At 44.6% G+C, this 17,662-nt stretch overlaps 2 protein-coding genes across 3 annotated transcripts; both read right to left on the reverse strand.

The window, feature by feature from the left end:
- Positions 1–3: 3 nt before the first annotated feature.
- Positions 4–6,882, reverse strand: cep68 (centrosomal protein 68). 2 transcript variants are annotated; one of them, XM_028988480.1, is made up of 6 exons: positions 6,682–6,882; positions 4,314–4,696; positions 2,819–4,234; positions 2,102–2,224; positions 1,921–2,017; positions 4–1,086 (listed from the first exon to the last, which is right to left on the reverse strand). In XM_028988480.1, the coding sequence occupies exons 2-6, from the start codon at positions 4,647–4,649 to the stop codon at positions 923–925; spliced, it is 2,136 nt and encodes a 711-aa protein (XP_028844313.1). In that variant the 5' UTR covers positions 4,650–4,696; positions 6,682–6,882; the 3' UTR covers positions 4–922. The 2 variants fall into 2 exon arrangements, with proteins under 2 accessions (XP_028844313.1, XP_028844314.1); XM_028988481.1 differs by lacking the exon at positions 6,682–6,882 and adding an exon at positions 5,882–6,240.
- Positions 6,883–7,043: 161 nt separating this feature from the next.
- slc1a4 (solute carrier family 1 member 4) lies at positions 7,044–15,930 on the reverse strand. The gene is made up of 8 exons (XM_028988765.1): positions 15,313–15,930; positions 14,572–14,614; positions 13,556–13,615; positions 11,024–11,190; positions 10,711–10,944; positions 10,147–10,341; positions 9,022–9,156; positions 7,044–8,497 (listed from the first exon to the last, which is right to left on the reverse strand). Exons 1-8 carry the CDS (start codon positions 15,822–15,824, stop codon positions 8,230–8,232), a joined length of 1,614 nt encoding a protein of 537 aa, XP_028844598.1. The 5' UTR covers positions 15,825–15,930; the 3' UTR covers positions 7,044–8,229.
- Positions 15,931–17,662: the final 1,732 nt, after the last annotated feature.

Consider the following 17,662-nt stretch of genomic DNA (forward strand, 5'->3'; position numbering starts at 1 on the left):
ACGGTCCTGTGAGTGCTTTATTAAAAACATTCAATGATTGTGAGATACATTTGAAGTAATCAAGTTTTTTCCCTCTGTTGGTGAAAGGCTCTGCTCCAAAATGTACAGATCCATATTACCAACATAATAAATGCTCTCCATTCTCCCCCAAAACCAATGTAATATTTCTACCTGGAGCTTCTTACTGGTTTTAAATGTGCGACAAATAGCATTTTAAACACAACATGATAATGCTAATAATTGCATTTCCAATACTGTTTATATTTACACAGCATCACACACATAACCAGATAAGGGAATTGAACAAGCACAATCCAATAAAAAAATGTAACACTTAAGATCCTGCTTGACTCGTTATATGTTTTATATTCATTGAATAGCCTGTGTACCATTGTGCTAAAGAAAGTCACATTGCAGTGTCTTCATTTTTTTAATTGACAGTGAGAAATATTCTCTCACTAGAGATGCATTTCGTCTTTGTAGTTAAACAATGTCTAGGCCTTATTCTGAACTTAATTCCATAACTTAATGAAATTAATACATGTAAAATGTGACTCAGTTGAGGTTTCCAAAAATCAAGGAAAAGATAAGCAGGAGCCCAGATACTCTTTTGGAAATTGCTAAACTCTACAGTTCAGTACAGCCCTCTAGTGTAAAATATGGGTCCACTGCAGACTTTATTACCAGAAACCTGGGACAAAAATGAATGTGCCAGATATTTTTTTTTCTGTAGGCACTGGCTTGAATCTTGTGAAAGTTATTCATGAATATAAAATATATTTCCACAGCCTTCTCCACATCCCTTAACTCATGATATCACAATTGGCTGTTACCCTGATGTATGCAAAAGAAAACAATGCTGCTAAAAATGAAGAATCCTTGCATGTTAAAGCCACTATGGTGTTGATGAGGTGGTTGCTCTTTAACTCAGGCACCTTACAGATGTGCTCTGTTCACCTGTAGACTCTTTGTTGCTGGGATCTGTAAGTTTGTCCATGGCTGACAGTATGGAGCAGAAAAGATGCTCAGCGTGGGTCTCTAAGGCCCGTGACTGTCTCTCTATCAGAAGCAAGGTGTCCTTCAAAGCTGGGATAAAAAAAAAAACACAAGGCAGAAATGTCAGTTTTACATTTACAGCATTTATCAGACACCCTTATCCAGAGCGACTTACAATCAGTAGTTACAGGGACAGTCCCCCCCTGGAGCAACTTAGGGTTAAGTGTCTTGCACAACGGTAGTAAGTGGGATTTGAACCTGGGTCTTCTGGTTCATAGGCGAGTGTGTTACCCACTAGGCTACTACCACCTACCACCAATTTTCTGTGGAAGCTCTGACCTGAAAACTGAGCAACAGTCCTGCCAACTCAGTCAGGCATGCTCAGTCAGCTTCACCCACATGAACGTTTCTTGTTTCTTGGAGGGTTCAGGACTGCAGGTGTGGAGTTACACTGCATGGAATTTTCTAAATAATCCACTGAACGAAAAAGATGTTTCTCAATGCCTTGTTTCTGATGGATGTCAGAACATAAGTCAATAAGTATAACTTCATTTAAAGTCTCCGAGGTGCTGTGTTCCTCAGTCACAGAAAAAATACAGAACACTGGTGCAACCTGATGTTCCCTGTTGACCACAAATGGAAAGTACCTGCACTTCTTGTGCAAGTTTTATGTCTTTAAAATGACACTTCATAGAGGAAGTTGAAGGAAGGTTGGGTGACATATAATATGTCACAGAAATATCACTCTCATGTGGCCAAGACCATCTCTCACCCTGGACAAATGAAACAAGTTGTGCCATTCTCGTCAAGCAAGAGAAGTGGATCATCAGAGGCGTTAGAACTGAATTTGCAGCACCGGAGGAAAACTGTATCCATGCTCGGTCATTAAACATTTATTATCTACCCGAGAGGCCGAGAGCTCACCTGTAGAGGCCGAGTTCATGCAGCGGAGGAGAATCTCCCCGGTCTGCAATACAGACATGGTTAAAGTCTGGTGTGCGTGAACTTCCTGCTGGAAACTCTGGAAAAAAGACAGAGAATGAGCGACACACACACACACACACACACAATTATCACACTGTAACCGGATGCCGGATCTACTGACCTTGTATTCAGCCAAGGAAGATTTAACACTCTCGAGATTCACACAGGGTGGGGAAAGAACCTCCATCTTTGCCACAACTTTATAAAGCCACTGGATCAGCTCATCAAGATGCGTACAGAAAGTCTACAGAAAATACATAAACGTCTTCTGATTCACAGATGATAGATTTCACAGAAGGTTCTAAGCCCCCTATAGTTGTTCCATTCTGACAAAGAATACAATAAAGTGTAAACAATCATTAATAAAATATAGTTAAAACATTAGCATGGTTTCAAACCTTAAAGTGAAGTGATTGTCACATGTGATACACAGCAGCACAGCACACGGTGCACACAGTGAAATTTGTCCTCTGCATTTAACCCATCACCCTGAGTGAGCAGTGGGCAGCCATGAGAAGCGCCCGGGGAACAGTGTGTGGGGACGGTGCTTTGCTCAGTGACACCTCAGTGGCACCTTGGCGGATCGGGATTCGAACCAGCAACCTTCTGATTACGGGGCCGCTTCCTTAACCGCTAGGCCACCACTGCCCCCTTTTTTAACGATCTTTTAATAAAAAGGCAACAATGCAGTTTGGCAGAAGTGACAACAAAATGAAACTGTAATGGAATCCTTATCCAATCAGAAGCAAGTATTGATCGGTCCTGGTGGTATTAAGTATAAAGTAATAATAAGTGAAGAAACACTACACACAGCGTCAGGCAGTTGAGATGTCCTTACTTTAATGTGCTGCATGAGGGACTCTTTGGTTTCTGCCTCTCCCGGCAGGTCCATCGGTGTCAGCATCTGTGATAAGGAGATGCCCTGTAAACGCTCCATGATAGACTCAACCTCACGTACACTGTCTTGGGTCATATCACTGCTAAGCATCTGCAGCCCAGAGTCCAGCAACTTCACCTCCTCTGAGGCCCCCTCACTTCTCTGTGGAGCTTCACACACAGACTCCTCTCCCTCAAGCTCCACTTCTGCCCCTTGGGCTGCAGTGGTCTCGGTCATTTGTTGTTCTGTTGATGACGTCTCCTGCTCCAGAGACTCCCAGCTTGAGGTGACAGGCTGGCCCATGTGAGGAATGATGTCCTTCAGCTGCTGGGACAAAGCCTGGATCTCCTGAAGCTGTTCAGGCAAAGAAAGAAATTCATCATCCCAGTCCTGAAGAAAATCTGGATGAGGTAGAATGCGTAGGGTGGGTATGAACATTGGTGCAGACTGGGATTTAGAGAAGACACCCAGCTTTTGGTAACGAGCCCACTGATCATCATGCTTCACTTCAGAGTCCAATGTGTCAACAGATAATCCAATGGGATCCACAGAGGAATACATGCTACTGGACAACCTGCCATTTTCAGATCTGGAATGTGATGCTCCTCTCAGACTGAGGCTGTGCAGGTCATATGACCTTTGACCTACAGTAGAGCTGCCCAATCTGGCCTGATGAGACGAAGGTTGATCTAAGCAGGACAGAGTAGAAGAGCTACAGAACTTGTCCAGCTCGATCCCAGAGTCCTGAAGAACTGGATCCTTCTGTAGCAGAGAACCTGTGTCTGAAAGGTCCCATTTATCCAGATGACCAGGCCTTAATGGGTAGGTGTAATCCAAAAGGGCCTGATACTCCTTGTCTGGGTCCCAGTTAGAGGATCTGCGGTCTGGAGAAGGCGGTAGGGAGCCGGGAATGGCACAGGCCCAGTAGTTGGCTTGATTTGGAGACATTTGTTCAAGTAAAAGCGGGCTGGCCTTGCTCTTGTTGGTCCTCAAACCAGGGTCCTTCCGTGGGACATCAGCCCTTGAGCGCTGAGTCATAGGTGCATGATGGGAAGCTGAGGCAGACCGTTGGGTATATGTCCATCTGGGACTCAGAGGCACCGTGAGATTGTAGACATCCAGAGGTGGGCTGGAGAGACTGCGTCTGTTGTAAAAGCTGGATGTAGGTGTCGAGCTAAAGATGGGCTCCTCATACGACAACCCTGTCCTCAGGTCAAACGTACTTAGGTGGGACGCAAGGTCTTCTCTAGAGGCTGAGGAGGACAGGATGTCAGAAAAGCCGGGACTTAGTGCACACTCTTTGGCTGAGGCCTTACACTGAGTGCCTGTTTCTTTGAGAAGTTGCTTTTCACAGCTGCTTCCAGGCAAATGCTTCTTCTGCAAACAAACAAGTTCAATATTTAAATGAGTTTGCAGACAAAGCACTTTATTTATTATTAGATTATTATCTATTTACCTGTTCCAAGTGCCCTGGCGCAATAGGATTTTTCAGGATGGAGATCTGGCGTTCCGTGGAATAAAATGGCTTTCTTGCTATGTACTGACCTCTGCTTGTCATATACGTCGAAGTTGGGGCCATTGTGACCGTCTTCTTACTGCTGATCTTCTCCTTACTTTGCTCTCTAGCTGCATGGATGCTGGTGGCCTGTGTCCCTTCCCTCGTCCCCTGCTTGTTGCATTGGCGGTCTGGATGACCGCTGCGGATAAATTCGGGGATCCTTGTCTTCCACCTTCCCACTTGTTCCATCGGGCACAATCTCTTTGGGGTGGTTCGGTCAACCGCCAGCGCCATGGCAACACAGTAAGGCCCACTGGTGCATCGTGTGGCCAAAGTTACTTCTGCAATGAAATAACACTGGGAGTGAGAGACCAAGACAAGTGCTAGTCAGTGCAACAGCGAATGCAATGTTGCATTTTCAGGAGAGCAGATAGCAGAACGTTGTCTTTCTGGCATGCAAGTGTACGTCTGTCGTCAGAAAGGGAACGAACACAGAGAGCACATTCAGGACAGTTGGAAATAATGCCATTTGCATCAGTTATTTGAATGAAACTGCACGTCACGACATGTCTGGAGTCCGGGAAGAATATGGGCTGTCATTCAAAAAAAAAAACTAACAACATCGTAATCCACTGCAGAGACCTGCAATAGATGAAAAAGTTCCTCAGTTTCATTTGGAGCAATTCAGAGATGTAAAAAAAAACAGCCATGTTCACCCAACTGCCTTACATTGCTAACTGTTGCTATGGCAGCGGACGGAGAAGGGGCTTGTTGAGACCTCATTATGTAGAAAAATGTCAAATGCAGTTCGACCGAGAGCAGAGACCCAGCATAGTGAACTACATAACTTTTAATTCATGTAAATGTTACAGATAACACCAGAAAAGGCTCCAGAGCTTTTTCTTACGGAGGTGCATTTTATAGTATGTAAATTGCGGACACCGCAAATAGTGAAAGTGAAAATAACAATTGAAAAGAATCAAATGATGTTATTGCTTATTTGGTGGGCAGCATTTGACAGGAATGTTGTATTTATTCACATTGCCTTGAGTTTGTAGCCATGATCACAGTTGATATGTCCCGGTGCTAAAAATTGTTTAAATAAAGGGCATGACAGATTACAATACCTGTTTACATCATGCTAAACATTACTTGTTCTGTACCTCAACCCCCTGTAAATGATTCCCAGACTGCTTAGCGACCGGCTTGATCAGGGCCTTGGATGCCTGCCTGTGAAATGGGAACAGTTCCTTGTCGGGCCAGCTCAAAATACGATCCCCAAATCCTCACCACATTCAAAACCTTACACAGACAAAGCACCTTCAGCGAGAGGTCAGCCCTTAACTCACCGGTGCATCTGTGCAAAAACGCTCCCCCTACCTTAAAAACCTATTAACACCACAAACCTCGACAAGACCCCGCCGTTCTGCAACCACTGAGGACAAAAAACCTGCACTGTGGCTGAACCGGCGTTCCGTGCTGCTGCCACACACACACACACAAAGTCATCTGCATTCATACAGTACCCAGTTCTTATTCTCATCGCATGTGCCCTTAAAACGAAGGACGCCGTCTTCCTAAAGCTCCAGAAGGTGGGGAATGCGAGCAGCTGGTCCTATATGAGGTGGGATGATCTGGTAGGTCAGTAGGGAGACTATTTGCAGATAAAAGGGACAGCATGGCCTTTAAATGAAAGCGTACACACATACACACACAGAGAGAGAGAGAGAGAGAGAGAGAGAGAGAGACCTCAATGGCGATTGCACCTTGTGCGCCCGGTTGCCGTGGCAACATGGTAGCCGAGGAGAAACGTCCACAACGTGCAGTGAATAGAACTCGAACCTCGCCCGAATTATGACTTTACGTGGGTTGCACGTTACCCGGGTTCCACAACCCGGGTTGTCTGTACCAAAAAGCAATTCAAAATGGTCACAAATTGGCGCATAATAAGTAGGAACTGTTTAAAAATGCCATTAAACCCGAATGTACCGAGGGGTCCACCTCCAACATTCCGCCTGATCCTTCGTGTGCTATATTTGAACCACTTAAAAAGCGCGCACGCACAATCAAAGCGCAGAAACCGCACGTCGCCATTCGCCAAAGATATTACCGACATTGAACTAAAGCAACCCCTCCAACATCCCAATGGACCGGGCACTGCGTGCATATTTACTGGGCCGAACCTGTGTAGATGTTAGCTATTTTTTTTTTTTTCGTGTTTTACTTTCAGTTTTCCAGTCCCCCCCCCCCGAACCCCCGTTGGCGAGACCTCCCTCGATATACAGTACAGCGCCATTAAAACGCGCAAAGCGTTCACACCACATACCTCCCTTCCCAGAAGCTATTCCGCTCGGACGAGGTGCTATTCGTTCGTATGCGAGCGCCACTGTTTCACAGAAGCCCCATCTCCACACGGCCTTGGCCCCCGCCCCGACTCACGAACAGGCGGATCCGGCGGACGATGTCTCCACCAACCAATGGGCAAACGTCCGCTGACGAGCGCGGATTCCTCTTTTACGGAAGAACTAGAATACGTAGGCGGCGTTCAGCGTTGTTCCCGCGGCCCCGTGTGGGGGATGTGTGTTATTATTACTATTATTACTATTATTATTATTGTTGTTGTTGTTTTAATCAGCAGGCTGGTGTGGCGCCACCTCTCGGCCGAACACATGCGCGCAACAGAAGGGACGCAGCTGCTTTCAGATTTAATGTTAAAAGCGTAAGACATAAGAAGAATAGAAAATATCACAAAGGTTTTGACAGGTTCACACACTTAATCAAACTGAAAAGCTTAAATACGCAAAATTAATCACTGTGTACATTTTGTTAAAGAAAATAATAATAATAATAATACTGTGACAACACTAGTAACAATGGAGAGATGATCATAGAAAGGTAAATTCAGAACGAAAATGGGCATGTTTTAAATGATAAAAAATTCCCTCAATTAACCTAGTTAGCTTCTGATTGTCCAGACTTTCTAGCTATGCATACCAGTTTATCTTGTAAAAATGTAATAATGTAGATGTTCTTTATATTTTTAACAACTAAAAAAACTTTTGAGAGTTTATTTACATTCTTTTTTTGTGGTTTTAAGGTATGAAATGCCTTCAGGATCAAGGTTGCCGTGACCACAAAAACACCGTTTGAAAACGCCCTTCCTTTGGACAGTTCATCCTTTGGATTGGAGAAGTAATAGATGATGACATACTGTTACCTCTGGGTGTCGCTCTACTCAAAGTAAAAGCTGCCTTGCATTCATTAGCCCGAGCCAAGGTTCACATTTTTTACATTTTCACCTCAAAAAAATAAACGAATGATTAAGATCAATAGTGAAAAAAAAAATCATTATTACCTAAAAAACATGGCAAAAGGAGATTTGACGTTTGGAATTTGTGTGTAACTGAAGGGATCAGAGACATTGTGCGTTCAGCGGGATACCACACACACTGTGACATGTCCAACAACACATAAATATTTACAACAAACAGCCTATTTTCTGTCCTCTTCAGACTGTAGTTCACTCTGCACAGTGAAATGTTTGAAATGACAACTAGCACGAGTTAGGGGAAACTCCCATATGGATTGATGGCACACTGAAAGACAACAAGCCCGTCCCCCACCACCCCACCAGCCCAATTCAAATAATAGTTTTAAAATCTGTCCAGTAATTATACGTAAAGCAACCTTGTTATGACAGAAAATTGCACCTATGGCACATCTCCTTTTTTGTTTGTGTTTAAAACCAGAGACTTGAGAGTAAACTTTGCACACAAGAGGTAAAAGATCCTTCATGTTGACTTGACGCGTGTGGTAGAACTGGACACACTGAAAACAGAGACAGCCAGAGAGAGAAAGAGAGAGAGTCCCCAGTTCACAGCACCGACTCCACTCCCTCCTTGTCCACCAGGGTGTCACGTGACCCGTCTGAGACCATGTTTTGGTGTGTGACCAGTGGCGAGGTCTCCTCCAGTGCAGTAATGTTGGCAACAGCCTCGACCTTCACCTCAGTGAGCTCCTGCTCCCGATCGTCTTCCTGCCGATGCGCTTGCTTCTTCTTCTGCTCCTTCTCGTTGATGTGATGTAGGATTCCTGCCCCCAGGGCATCGCCTTCCACGTTCACTACGGTGGTTGTACGATCTCTATGGAAACATACATCCACGCCTTCATAAACAGACAAGAACTCTTCACTTAGTTATACCATCTCAGGTTCAGTGGTTAAAACGTTTCAGTTCATAGAACCTCTCAGCAGGTCCACGGGTCATGGGTCAGGTCATGTAGCTACAGCATGACTAAAATACACTGTAGATGCTGAAGTATAAAGATGACTTTACTTTTACTTTACTTTACTTTATTTTGCAGATGCTTTTATCCAAAGCGACTTGCAGGAGGAAGACACCAGCAATTCTCGTTCGATTTCTATAGATTTTGAGTTTACAAAAACTAAGAGCCCTGATAAGGCCTAACTTGTCAGCAAAGAGCATGCTGGGATATTGTTAAGTGCTAGACGAAGAAAAAAAAGATGATATATTTATATATAATTTGTATTGTTTTGTGCAGTGTGTCTGCATGTGCGTGTGTAAGTGTTAGATAAGCAGTCTATGGTGCTGATTTATGGGCTGTTTTTGTCCTACATGAAGTGAAAGAATCTGTGTCTGTCACTCACACAATCCAGTCCACAGCCAGCATGAGTGAGAGGTCATTGGTGGGCAGGCCGATGGCCTCCAGAATGATGGCGATGGTGATGATTCCTCCTGCTGGGATGCCTGCTGCACCAACACTGGATGCAGTAGCTGTAACCCTACACAGATGATGAGAAGTTATTTACTTGTCAGCCCCATAATGTGATGCAGGATTCATTTGGCCATTTAAATAACATTCAGTGCTCAGTTTACTCACAACCTGGGCCACTATTTAGTCTATTTAATATGTGCAGAGTCCATGTCACAGTGTTTCACTCCAAATCATCCAAAAATTCACAAAAACAAACACAAAACTAATGAAAGTCTTAAACTGAAGTGACTATGTACAGTATCAGAAATGAGTTTAGTGATACATATTTCCCCAAATGTTAAATTAAAAATACCAAATCAGGCAACAATTTTGAGTATGAACCAGCATTCCTGTCAATGGTGCTAAATCATTTTATGACTATAGCATGCAATATCTACAAACATATGAAATATATGAATATACATATTCTCGCTGTGTGTGGCTGTAATAATGAGTGAACAAATGCATAACATTTGCATAAAAAGTAAGATTTTATTTTATCATCTTGTGTGTTACGAAATTTTGTGTTCAACAAGTGATGTTATTCGTGCTACAGACAAGAACATCTGTCTTCCCACACCATAGGAAAGAGTTTGTTCCCCAAATAAGCATTTTTCTAATTAAATATAAAAAAAGCATTTTTCTTTTTTTTGTCTTGTTTGCACTTTATCATTGCACTTTGCACTTGCTAATTTTTATTAGCCCATTGTCTTGGGTACATTTAGTTTTATTTGAGGTTTCATTTTGAACTGAAAACCTTGTTCATTTAGTGTTCAAGCCTTGTTAAAATAGAAAGTGCTATATTTACCTAAAACAATGAATAATAGTGACTAACAAAGATTGATAACAACATTGATAAAAATATCGTTATTACAACATTGATAAAAATAATGATTATCATTTCGGCCATAATCGAGCAGCCCTACTCTATTTTCTACAATAACCACTACTGAAGAACATCTGCATTGCATTTTACAAATAACTTTCAGAAATTGAGCGTGTTGTGGGAAAGACTCACAGGATGGTGAAGATCTGGCCGCCGTTGAGTTCAGCATTGTTGAGCTGGGCTATGAACACCGCAGCGATACACTGAAAGATGGCAGCTCCATCCATGTTCACAGTCGCTCCAATTGGCAGTATAAAGCGGCTGATTCTCTTATCAACGCCATTGTTCTCCTCCACGCATTTTATCATTGAGGGCAGAGTCGCTGAGCTAACCACAAAAACAGTGCACAGGGTCAAAACAACAACAGTCTCGTTTCACATATTGAATATGGACTCCAACATCAGACATTAAGTGTGCAGCAAGTAATCCAACCAAAAAAGGCTGTCGATCTGCATTTCTTAGAAGGACTTTCAACAAAAGCACTTTTAATGCGGATGAAAAAACTAGGTCAGTGTTTCTATACCCATATGTGAGGTATTATGGATATTTAAACCTGACCTGTGTGCAGGGGAAATTTATCACGGGTTTTAGTGACGGGGAAATGTTACACATAAGACTAAATGGTTCCTGGCTGCTTTAAAGTCAAAGGGAGTGGCATCAGTGTAATAATGTGGCCTGCAGCAAGACGTTTCGCACCTGGAGCACGTAGCGAAGGCCGTTGTGAAGGGAGTGATTAGGCCCGACAGAAAGGTGTAGGGGTTTTCACGGGTGATGGCAAAGTAGATAAGCGGCAGCACGATGCCACCGTGGATGATATGACCCAGAATAGATGCTAGGATGTACTTCCCCAAACTGGTGACCAGCAGAACAACATCCTCCATTTCGACAATCTTACTCCCAACTAGGAACATGATGCCAATGGGCACATACCTGAGGAGGAACACGAGGAGCATCTTTTAAACCCATTGAAAGTGCTCATATAAAGGTATATGTGTCATGAGGTACTTACCACATGATCCAAGACACCAGAACCATGGTGGCTTCATTGAAAGCATTGAAGAAACGAATCAGCTCCTCCCCCTCTGGCCCCAGCTTCCTGAGGGCCACGCCAAACACCATTGCAAACATGACTAGACCCAAAATGTTCATGCCATCTGGTTCTGTACCATAAGGGACCTGAAAGACATACAGAGTCATGAAAAACATTCATTATCCTGTTTGTCCTTCATATAGTAAATAAAAAACTTTCAAAAATTTGAAACAAAGTGACTTTGAAACAAAGTGTTCTACAGGACTCAACAGCCAAACCCAGTGATGCACAGCGGAATGGTCTACTGGCAACCATGATCTCATTGTGTCTGGCTAGCTGCCCTCCTAAAAGCCTAGACAAAATGGCTGGCTTACCACAATAGTGACGAGGGAGGGCAGAATGGCGATTGTGATGAGAACGACTGGACTGGACAGACCTAGTGTACATACCAGACCTCCTGTGGATTTGGGTCATGTCAGACAGCGAGGAATTGCTCATCTTTTGGCACAACTGACAATGGGCCCAAGAGTGTATCCTCAGTCCAGCGTAAAAACCTGTGAGGATGAGCTTTCCATTCCAACCGACTGGATGTCAACCCAGCAGTAGCATGGATAGAAGGATAGATAAGACCCTCTCTGTTCCTGTTTTGCTGTTGGGTTATAACTTTAATGCACAACCCATTGTGTCATTCTAGGCCAGTGATGGGAAACCTGATTAATGGAGGGATTCTCATCAAGCCCATAATAAAGATGTAAAGAACCATGGGAAGAGCTTCTATTACTGGCTAATTGAAAGGTTGTCTCAGTGGTGGGCAGTGGTGGCCAAGTGGTTAAGGAAGCAGCCCCATATTCAGAAAGTTCAACAAGTTCTGCAGTCTCATATAAGTGGGGATGAATGGATTTTGATGTTGCTTTTATTTCTGGATTGTTACTTTGGGTCCAATCTTATTCCAACCCCCCAGTACAAATAATATGGGTACAGAAATGGTTGCTTTTAGAGAAATCTTTTATGAAACATTTACATTAGATAGTTAATATGTGGGCCATTCAGTTGCACATTCACAAAAGCTCTACCTAGTGGTGCCTACTAAAATGTAGTTGCTGTTAGATGCTTTAGCTTAAAAGTCTCAGCTAAATGAACATAAAGTAATAAAGTCTACTTAAGTAGCATATTCATTTGTGTCTGTTTAATATGTTGATAATCATCTGAATTTCTTTTGATAATCAGGGGCAGTGGTGGCCTAGGGGTTAAGGATGAGGCCCCGTAATCAGGAGGTTGCCGGTTCGAATCCCGAGCCGCCAAGGTGCCACTGAGTTGCCACTGACCAAAGCACCGTCCCGACACACTGCTCCCCGGGCGCCTGTCATGGCTGCCCACTGCTCACTAAGGGTGATGGTTAAAAGCAGAGGACACATTTCATTGTGTCACTGTGTGCTGTGCATCACAATGACAATCACTTCACTTTCAATTGATTTTTTTGGTGATCAGTGGACGAAAAAGCCATCAATCGCCAGTCCAGTTTCTGTGCATGGTGTTGATCAAATAATTTTTTTCTCTATTCCAAAGATACATCGGCCAAAAAGGAAGACAGAAGATTCTGTCAAGTTGATAGTGTGAAAAGACTTTCTTTAAGTGAGGTATTCAGAGCCTGGATGTTCTGGGGGATGAATAAAAAATGAATAAAAACTGTCCCGATGGTGACTGAATACGCATTTAAAGCCCTTCAGTCAGTGGTCCATTCTGAAGCACACACAGGCCTTGAAAAGCACTCTGGGAAAACCTGCCGCCCCCAACTGCCGAAGCCCTCAGTAGCAAGATCAGCAACCTCACCCCCAGCCCCCATGCAAACAAACAACAGGCTCATTCAGCTCTGCCAAACGACCACCATTGCCCATCGCCTGGAGACAAAACGCAGCACCGCTGCTGGGAGAATCTGGGCCTGGTCTGTGCCAACAAGCCCAAGAATGGACTTTAGCCCTGGTCTGCCCACATGGCAGAAACACTGGGTCTTTTCCTGGATGGCTGAGACGAAGAAAGCAACAAAAAAAAAAAGCCAAGCTGTTTTATATATAAATATCCAACAGATTATTAACCATAACTGCCCAGTCCTACAGACCCTGACCCCTGTTTGGTCTATTTACTCTTGCCATTACATCACAACTAGACATGTTTGATCATTCAAAAACAACAAAGATTTTGACTGTGTGTGTTTACTGGGTCATTTTTATGAGGACATCATTACAACTTGTGCAAAGAAAGTATATATATATTTTTTTTTTTAATTAATCACACAAGACCACATGCTTAACCACACTGCACTTTGTTTTACACATTTTGAATTCTTAAAATAATAGAATGTGTTCAGACTTCCAACACAGGCAATTACTGCATCATGTAAGACGTTGTTTTATTACTTTTTAATGCTTCCAGTTGTGTGCCTTTGCAACACCATAAGAAAGAATTCAAGTTTCATCCCCTTGTGTCCTGTGCAGATGAAAATCAGGTAGATACCTTTTGGTGGACGCCATGGGTGCCGTTTCCCACAGAGATGATCTTGTAATCGGTGGCATACTGTAAAACAAAATAAAAGTGAAAGATTAAACAGTCCAAACCCCATTGCAGCCAGAGTTGACGTTGTGTCTGGTTGCACTGGTGTACCACCATGGCAACCCTGGCATTACGGCATATGGCAGCTATACTCACCACGCCACTACACTTTAAGGCGAGGATGGTGCTAATAAGATTTACTAAGATTTCATCCCCAAGGCAACGCCACAATCTCACGGTCTTCTTTATTACTGGAAGTTAAAGCATCTTACAGCAGTTATTACTAATTTACTAAAAACCCAGGTTTGTTTTGGCCTGAGCACCGTCCACATACACGTACAAACACACAGAGTAACAAGAACTGTGTGAACCACCATGGATGCTCTCCTTAAGTAGGTCAATAAAGTGATTTAACTGGAACTGAAAACTCACACAATATTCCTCGTTCGAATTGGCTGCCTCAGCAGTCTTTTATCTGCATTGTTATCTCGCGCTAATCCTAATTCTGTTCACTCGGCCGCTCTAATCCTAACTTTGGACTTGATCCAGGTGACTCTCCCTGAGAAAATCCAGGGGACGTGGAAAAACAAACAGCTGGGCCCTGTGGCCGTGACACCCGCCGGTCCCTCTGCCTGTTTACGACTATTGACCCCGAGTTCCACTGACACCAGACTGGCCCGCGCCTAGCGGGTCTGAGGTGAGGGCCCTCTCGCCCCGCAGCTTTAAACTCGCCGACCCCTCTCTCCGCGCCAGCACCCGGACCACTGAGGCGAGGCGCGTTGCTAGGCGGTAGAGAACAGGACCGCCTCTCCGTGGAGACGGCCGCGCCGCTGCCATGGTGAGGGAGGCTGCGCGGGGTCCAGGGGAGTCAGGTGTCGACAGGCTCTTAGCGGGAAAGCAATCGGCGCCTGGGGTGGTCAGGCTGTTCTAGGCAGCAGGACAGGAGGTTGTAGGTGGGGTTTGTCTGGGGTCCGACTTACCGAGCGGAACGCTGCTGCCACCAGGTTCGAAGGAAACAGGTTCCTGCCGAAGAGAAGAATAAAAAACTATGAACAATCCAGATTTTTTTGAGACATATATATAAAAATGAAATGAAGTAAACAGAAATTCTGTAAATCCTACATCCTACAAGCTACCAAGCAAAACTTTTCCCATCATGTGACACTGCTAAAGAAGGATTACACATCCACGGAAGTGTGAAGGGGAGACCGCCGGGCTTTCGGCCCCCTTATAGGCCCGTGTGAAATGGATAGGGTCTCTCAAGCTGTTCTCTTGGATGTACTACACCCTGCGGGAGGGGGTTTCGTGATTCTCCAAGTGATATCTTTCCAGCCCAAACTGGAAGTCTGATCGTTTCTAACAGCTGGACTTCCCATTACGGCTCACAGGGCCATTGCACAACCGCTTTATTTGAGTATCTTCCCCCTCTCCCAGGGTCACATGGAGAACAGCACGTACGTTTTCAGCTATTCATTTTTTCCAACGACATACATTCCCAGTTTATGTATTGTAAATGTACAGCGGAGCTTTTGGAAAGCCACGTCTTCTCCGTTTCCTCCAGAAGAGATCAGAATGTACCACTGAGCGCTGCCAATACCGGTCTCTGCCAGCTTCGGCGCCGGCGTGCGTAACGCGCCACGCTCGTTACGCACACGCATGCCCATCCACGCCGCCACGGTCCCCTTATAATAAGTACTCTTCCAATTCACGTGAAGCTTTACCTGGCGAGGTCTAAAAAGGAATCGGCGGTTTCCTTGTTGGCGCTCACGCTCTCCAGGTCCAAGTCGTTGGTGTTGAGCGCGCCGGCACCGACGCCGGGTTTGATGATGAACGCGAGGGCGATGCCAATCGCGGAGGCGATCAGGGTGGTCACCAGAAAATAGGAGACCGCGATGCCCCCCAGCTTTCCCAGGGACCGCGTGTCCAGACTGGCTGCGCCCGAGACGAGGCTGCACACCACCAGGGGAAGGATGATCATCTTCAGCATCCTCAGCAGCATCTCCCCGGGGAAGGCGAAGTATGTCATCTGTGCTCGGGTCAGGTCCAGGCTGCGGACCATCATCCCGAGCCCGACGCCCACCAGGACGCCGGACACCGTCAGGATGACCAACATATTCTTCCTCAGGAACGTGCGGAACCGCTCCTTGCAGCCTTTCTTTTCGCTCTTCACCGACGTGGACGAACCCGACATTTTGGGCAGCGCGTGGCCGTTGAACTCGCTCGTTTTCTCCATCTTTTCGAAGGGAAGAGACGGGACGGGACGCGCCTCTCTCCAGACAGCGTGCGCTCTGCCGGCTGGAATGGAATCTGGACCGAGCGCAACGTGCTGCTCTTCCAATGGCGAGGCTGGCTAGTGCGCATGCGCACTTTCCATCGCTATTATTCCCTTGCAAGACCAACATGATGCAACAGAAGGAGTTATTGCCAGCATCTAGCTGTTCTGCATAAGCCATGCAAGCATCACTGGAATTTTTTTTTACATTTCATATGCACCTCTTTTATTTTGCAGAATATGATGTTTTAAGAAATTAGATCAGACTAGTTCGTTAAAGGTTTTTTTGTCAACGTTGTTAGGGGACAACATTCTTTCGTCTTTTCCCCCCCTTTTCTTTCCGCACTGGCTGAAAGTATGTGCGCCATGAACGTCAGCGAATACTTTGTTCCTAAAATAACAGCCCGCAGCTGCCAAGTGGCGACGCGCAGAGCTGCCTTCACTCCTGCCTCTGCTTGTTGCAAATTATATAATTTTATTAAACCGTTTTTATCCAGTTCTTTAAATGGTATAACAACAGACAAAAGCTAAAGAGTTGAACAACTGATCATTTGTATGATGAAAAAATTATACATTTTAATTAAATAATAGTTTAATATATAGATAATATATAAATATTTCAATAATGAACTTATTTTACTGTCTGTTACATTTACATTTACAGCATTACCAGATGCCCTCGTGCAGAGCGAATTACAACCAGTAGTTACAGGGACAGTCCCCCTCTGGAGACACTCAGGGTTAAGTGTCTTGCTCAGGGACACAATGGTAGTAAGCGGGATTTGAACCTGGGTCTTCTGGTTCATAGGTGAGTGTGTTACCCCACTAGGCTACTACCACCCTGTTACATAGTACACTTATGGATTTTACATTTTAAGTGGGTTCATGTAGCTTTCTTAATTTAAATCACTGTGCCAGTAAAAATACATTTCAGGAGCTCCTGGTGCTGCTTTGGTCGACATTCCTGGATCCTTCCTGGCACGATGTAAACAATGTCACGTGCAGGTACTCTGCGCCTTTACTATACACCTCCAACTTCACGCCATGTCCTGTCAACAGATCCACACTTTTTTATGAAGTGAGCTTTTCATATTAAATAAAAAAAATACACCAGCACCTGGCAAAAAGTGTGTAGGGATATGAGAAGGTTTTGACGAAGACCGAATTGATTATATCTAATAGATTAGATGACTTTGAAACTGCAGGTTTATGGGATGTTTTAATCCTGTAGTGCTCAGGATTGGTTGCAAGTGATCCAAGGAAGTGAGCCAGCAACCGGACAGAAACGCAGAAGACACAATGCCGTACACCAGTGGCTGTTTCTAGCGGAAAGGTGTCAGGACGTGCATCACAGTTTGGGGCAGTGGTAGCCTGGTGCTGAAGAAGGTCACAGGTGCCATTGAGGTCCCCACCCACAGTTGCCTGGGCCCTGTTCGCGGCTGTTCATTGCTGCGGTGTGAGATGGGCTACATGCAGAGGTCCCATTTTGATGTGTGTCATGTTGTGGTGTTTCTTACTGGCAAATAATCACTTTCACTTTTTGTTGCAAGTGGGGTTGCATGGCTGCAGACCACTGAGAGTCACATGAACATGCAATGCTGTAAATGTAGATGTACAACAACTTGTTTGAGTCGTTGACTTACACTCCAAGTTCTCTTGATCACAATCCATTTTGTGACATGTGCTGGGCCACAGAGGGGCTTGGTGTTACTTAGCAGGGCCGAGAAAACAGGGGCATAATGTTATGGCAGATCAGTCTATAAACACACAGGCTCTAAAGTCAGAGGATATTATCAATA

Source organism: Denticeps clupeoides, chromosome 8, assembly GCF_900700375.1.
Source record: "Denticeps clupeoides chromosome 8, fDenClu1.1, whole genome shotgun sequence".
In the NCBI taxonomy this organism is placed as follows: Eukaryota; Metazoa; Chordata; class Actinopteri; order Clupeiformes; family Denticipitidae; genus Denticeps; species Denticeps clupeoides.

Coding starts and splice junctions, on each gene's coding strand:
- slc1a4 (XM_028988765.1), bottom strand. CDS start 15,824: ATGGAGAAAACGAGCGAGTTCAACGGCCACGCGCTGCCCAAAATGTCG. Junction 14,615..15,312: donor TCCTTTTTAGACCTCGCCAG/GTAAAGCTTCAC, acceptor TCTCTTCGGCAG/GAACCTGTTTCCTTCGAACC. Junction 8,498..9,021: donor CTGGCTGTGGACTGGATTGT/GTGAGTGACAGA, acceptor ATGTTTCCATAG/AGATCGTACAACCACCGTAG.
- cep68 (XM_028988480.1), bottom strand. CDS start 4,649: ATGGCGCTGGCGGTTGACCGAACCACCCCAAAGAGATTGTGCCCGATG. Junction 2,018..2,101: donor CTTCCTTGGCTGAATACAAG/GTCAGTAGATCC, acceptor TCTTTTTTCCAG/AGTTTCCAGCAGGAAGTTCA. Junction 1,087..1,920: donor CATGAACTCGGCCTCTACAG/GTGAGCTCTCGG, acceptor TTTTTATCCCAG/CTTTGAAGGACACCTTGCTT.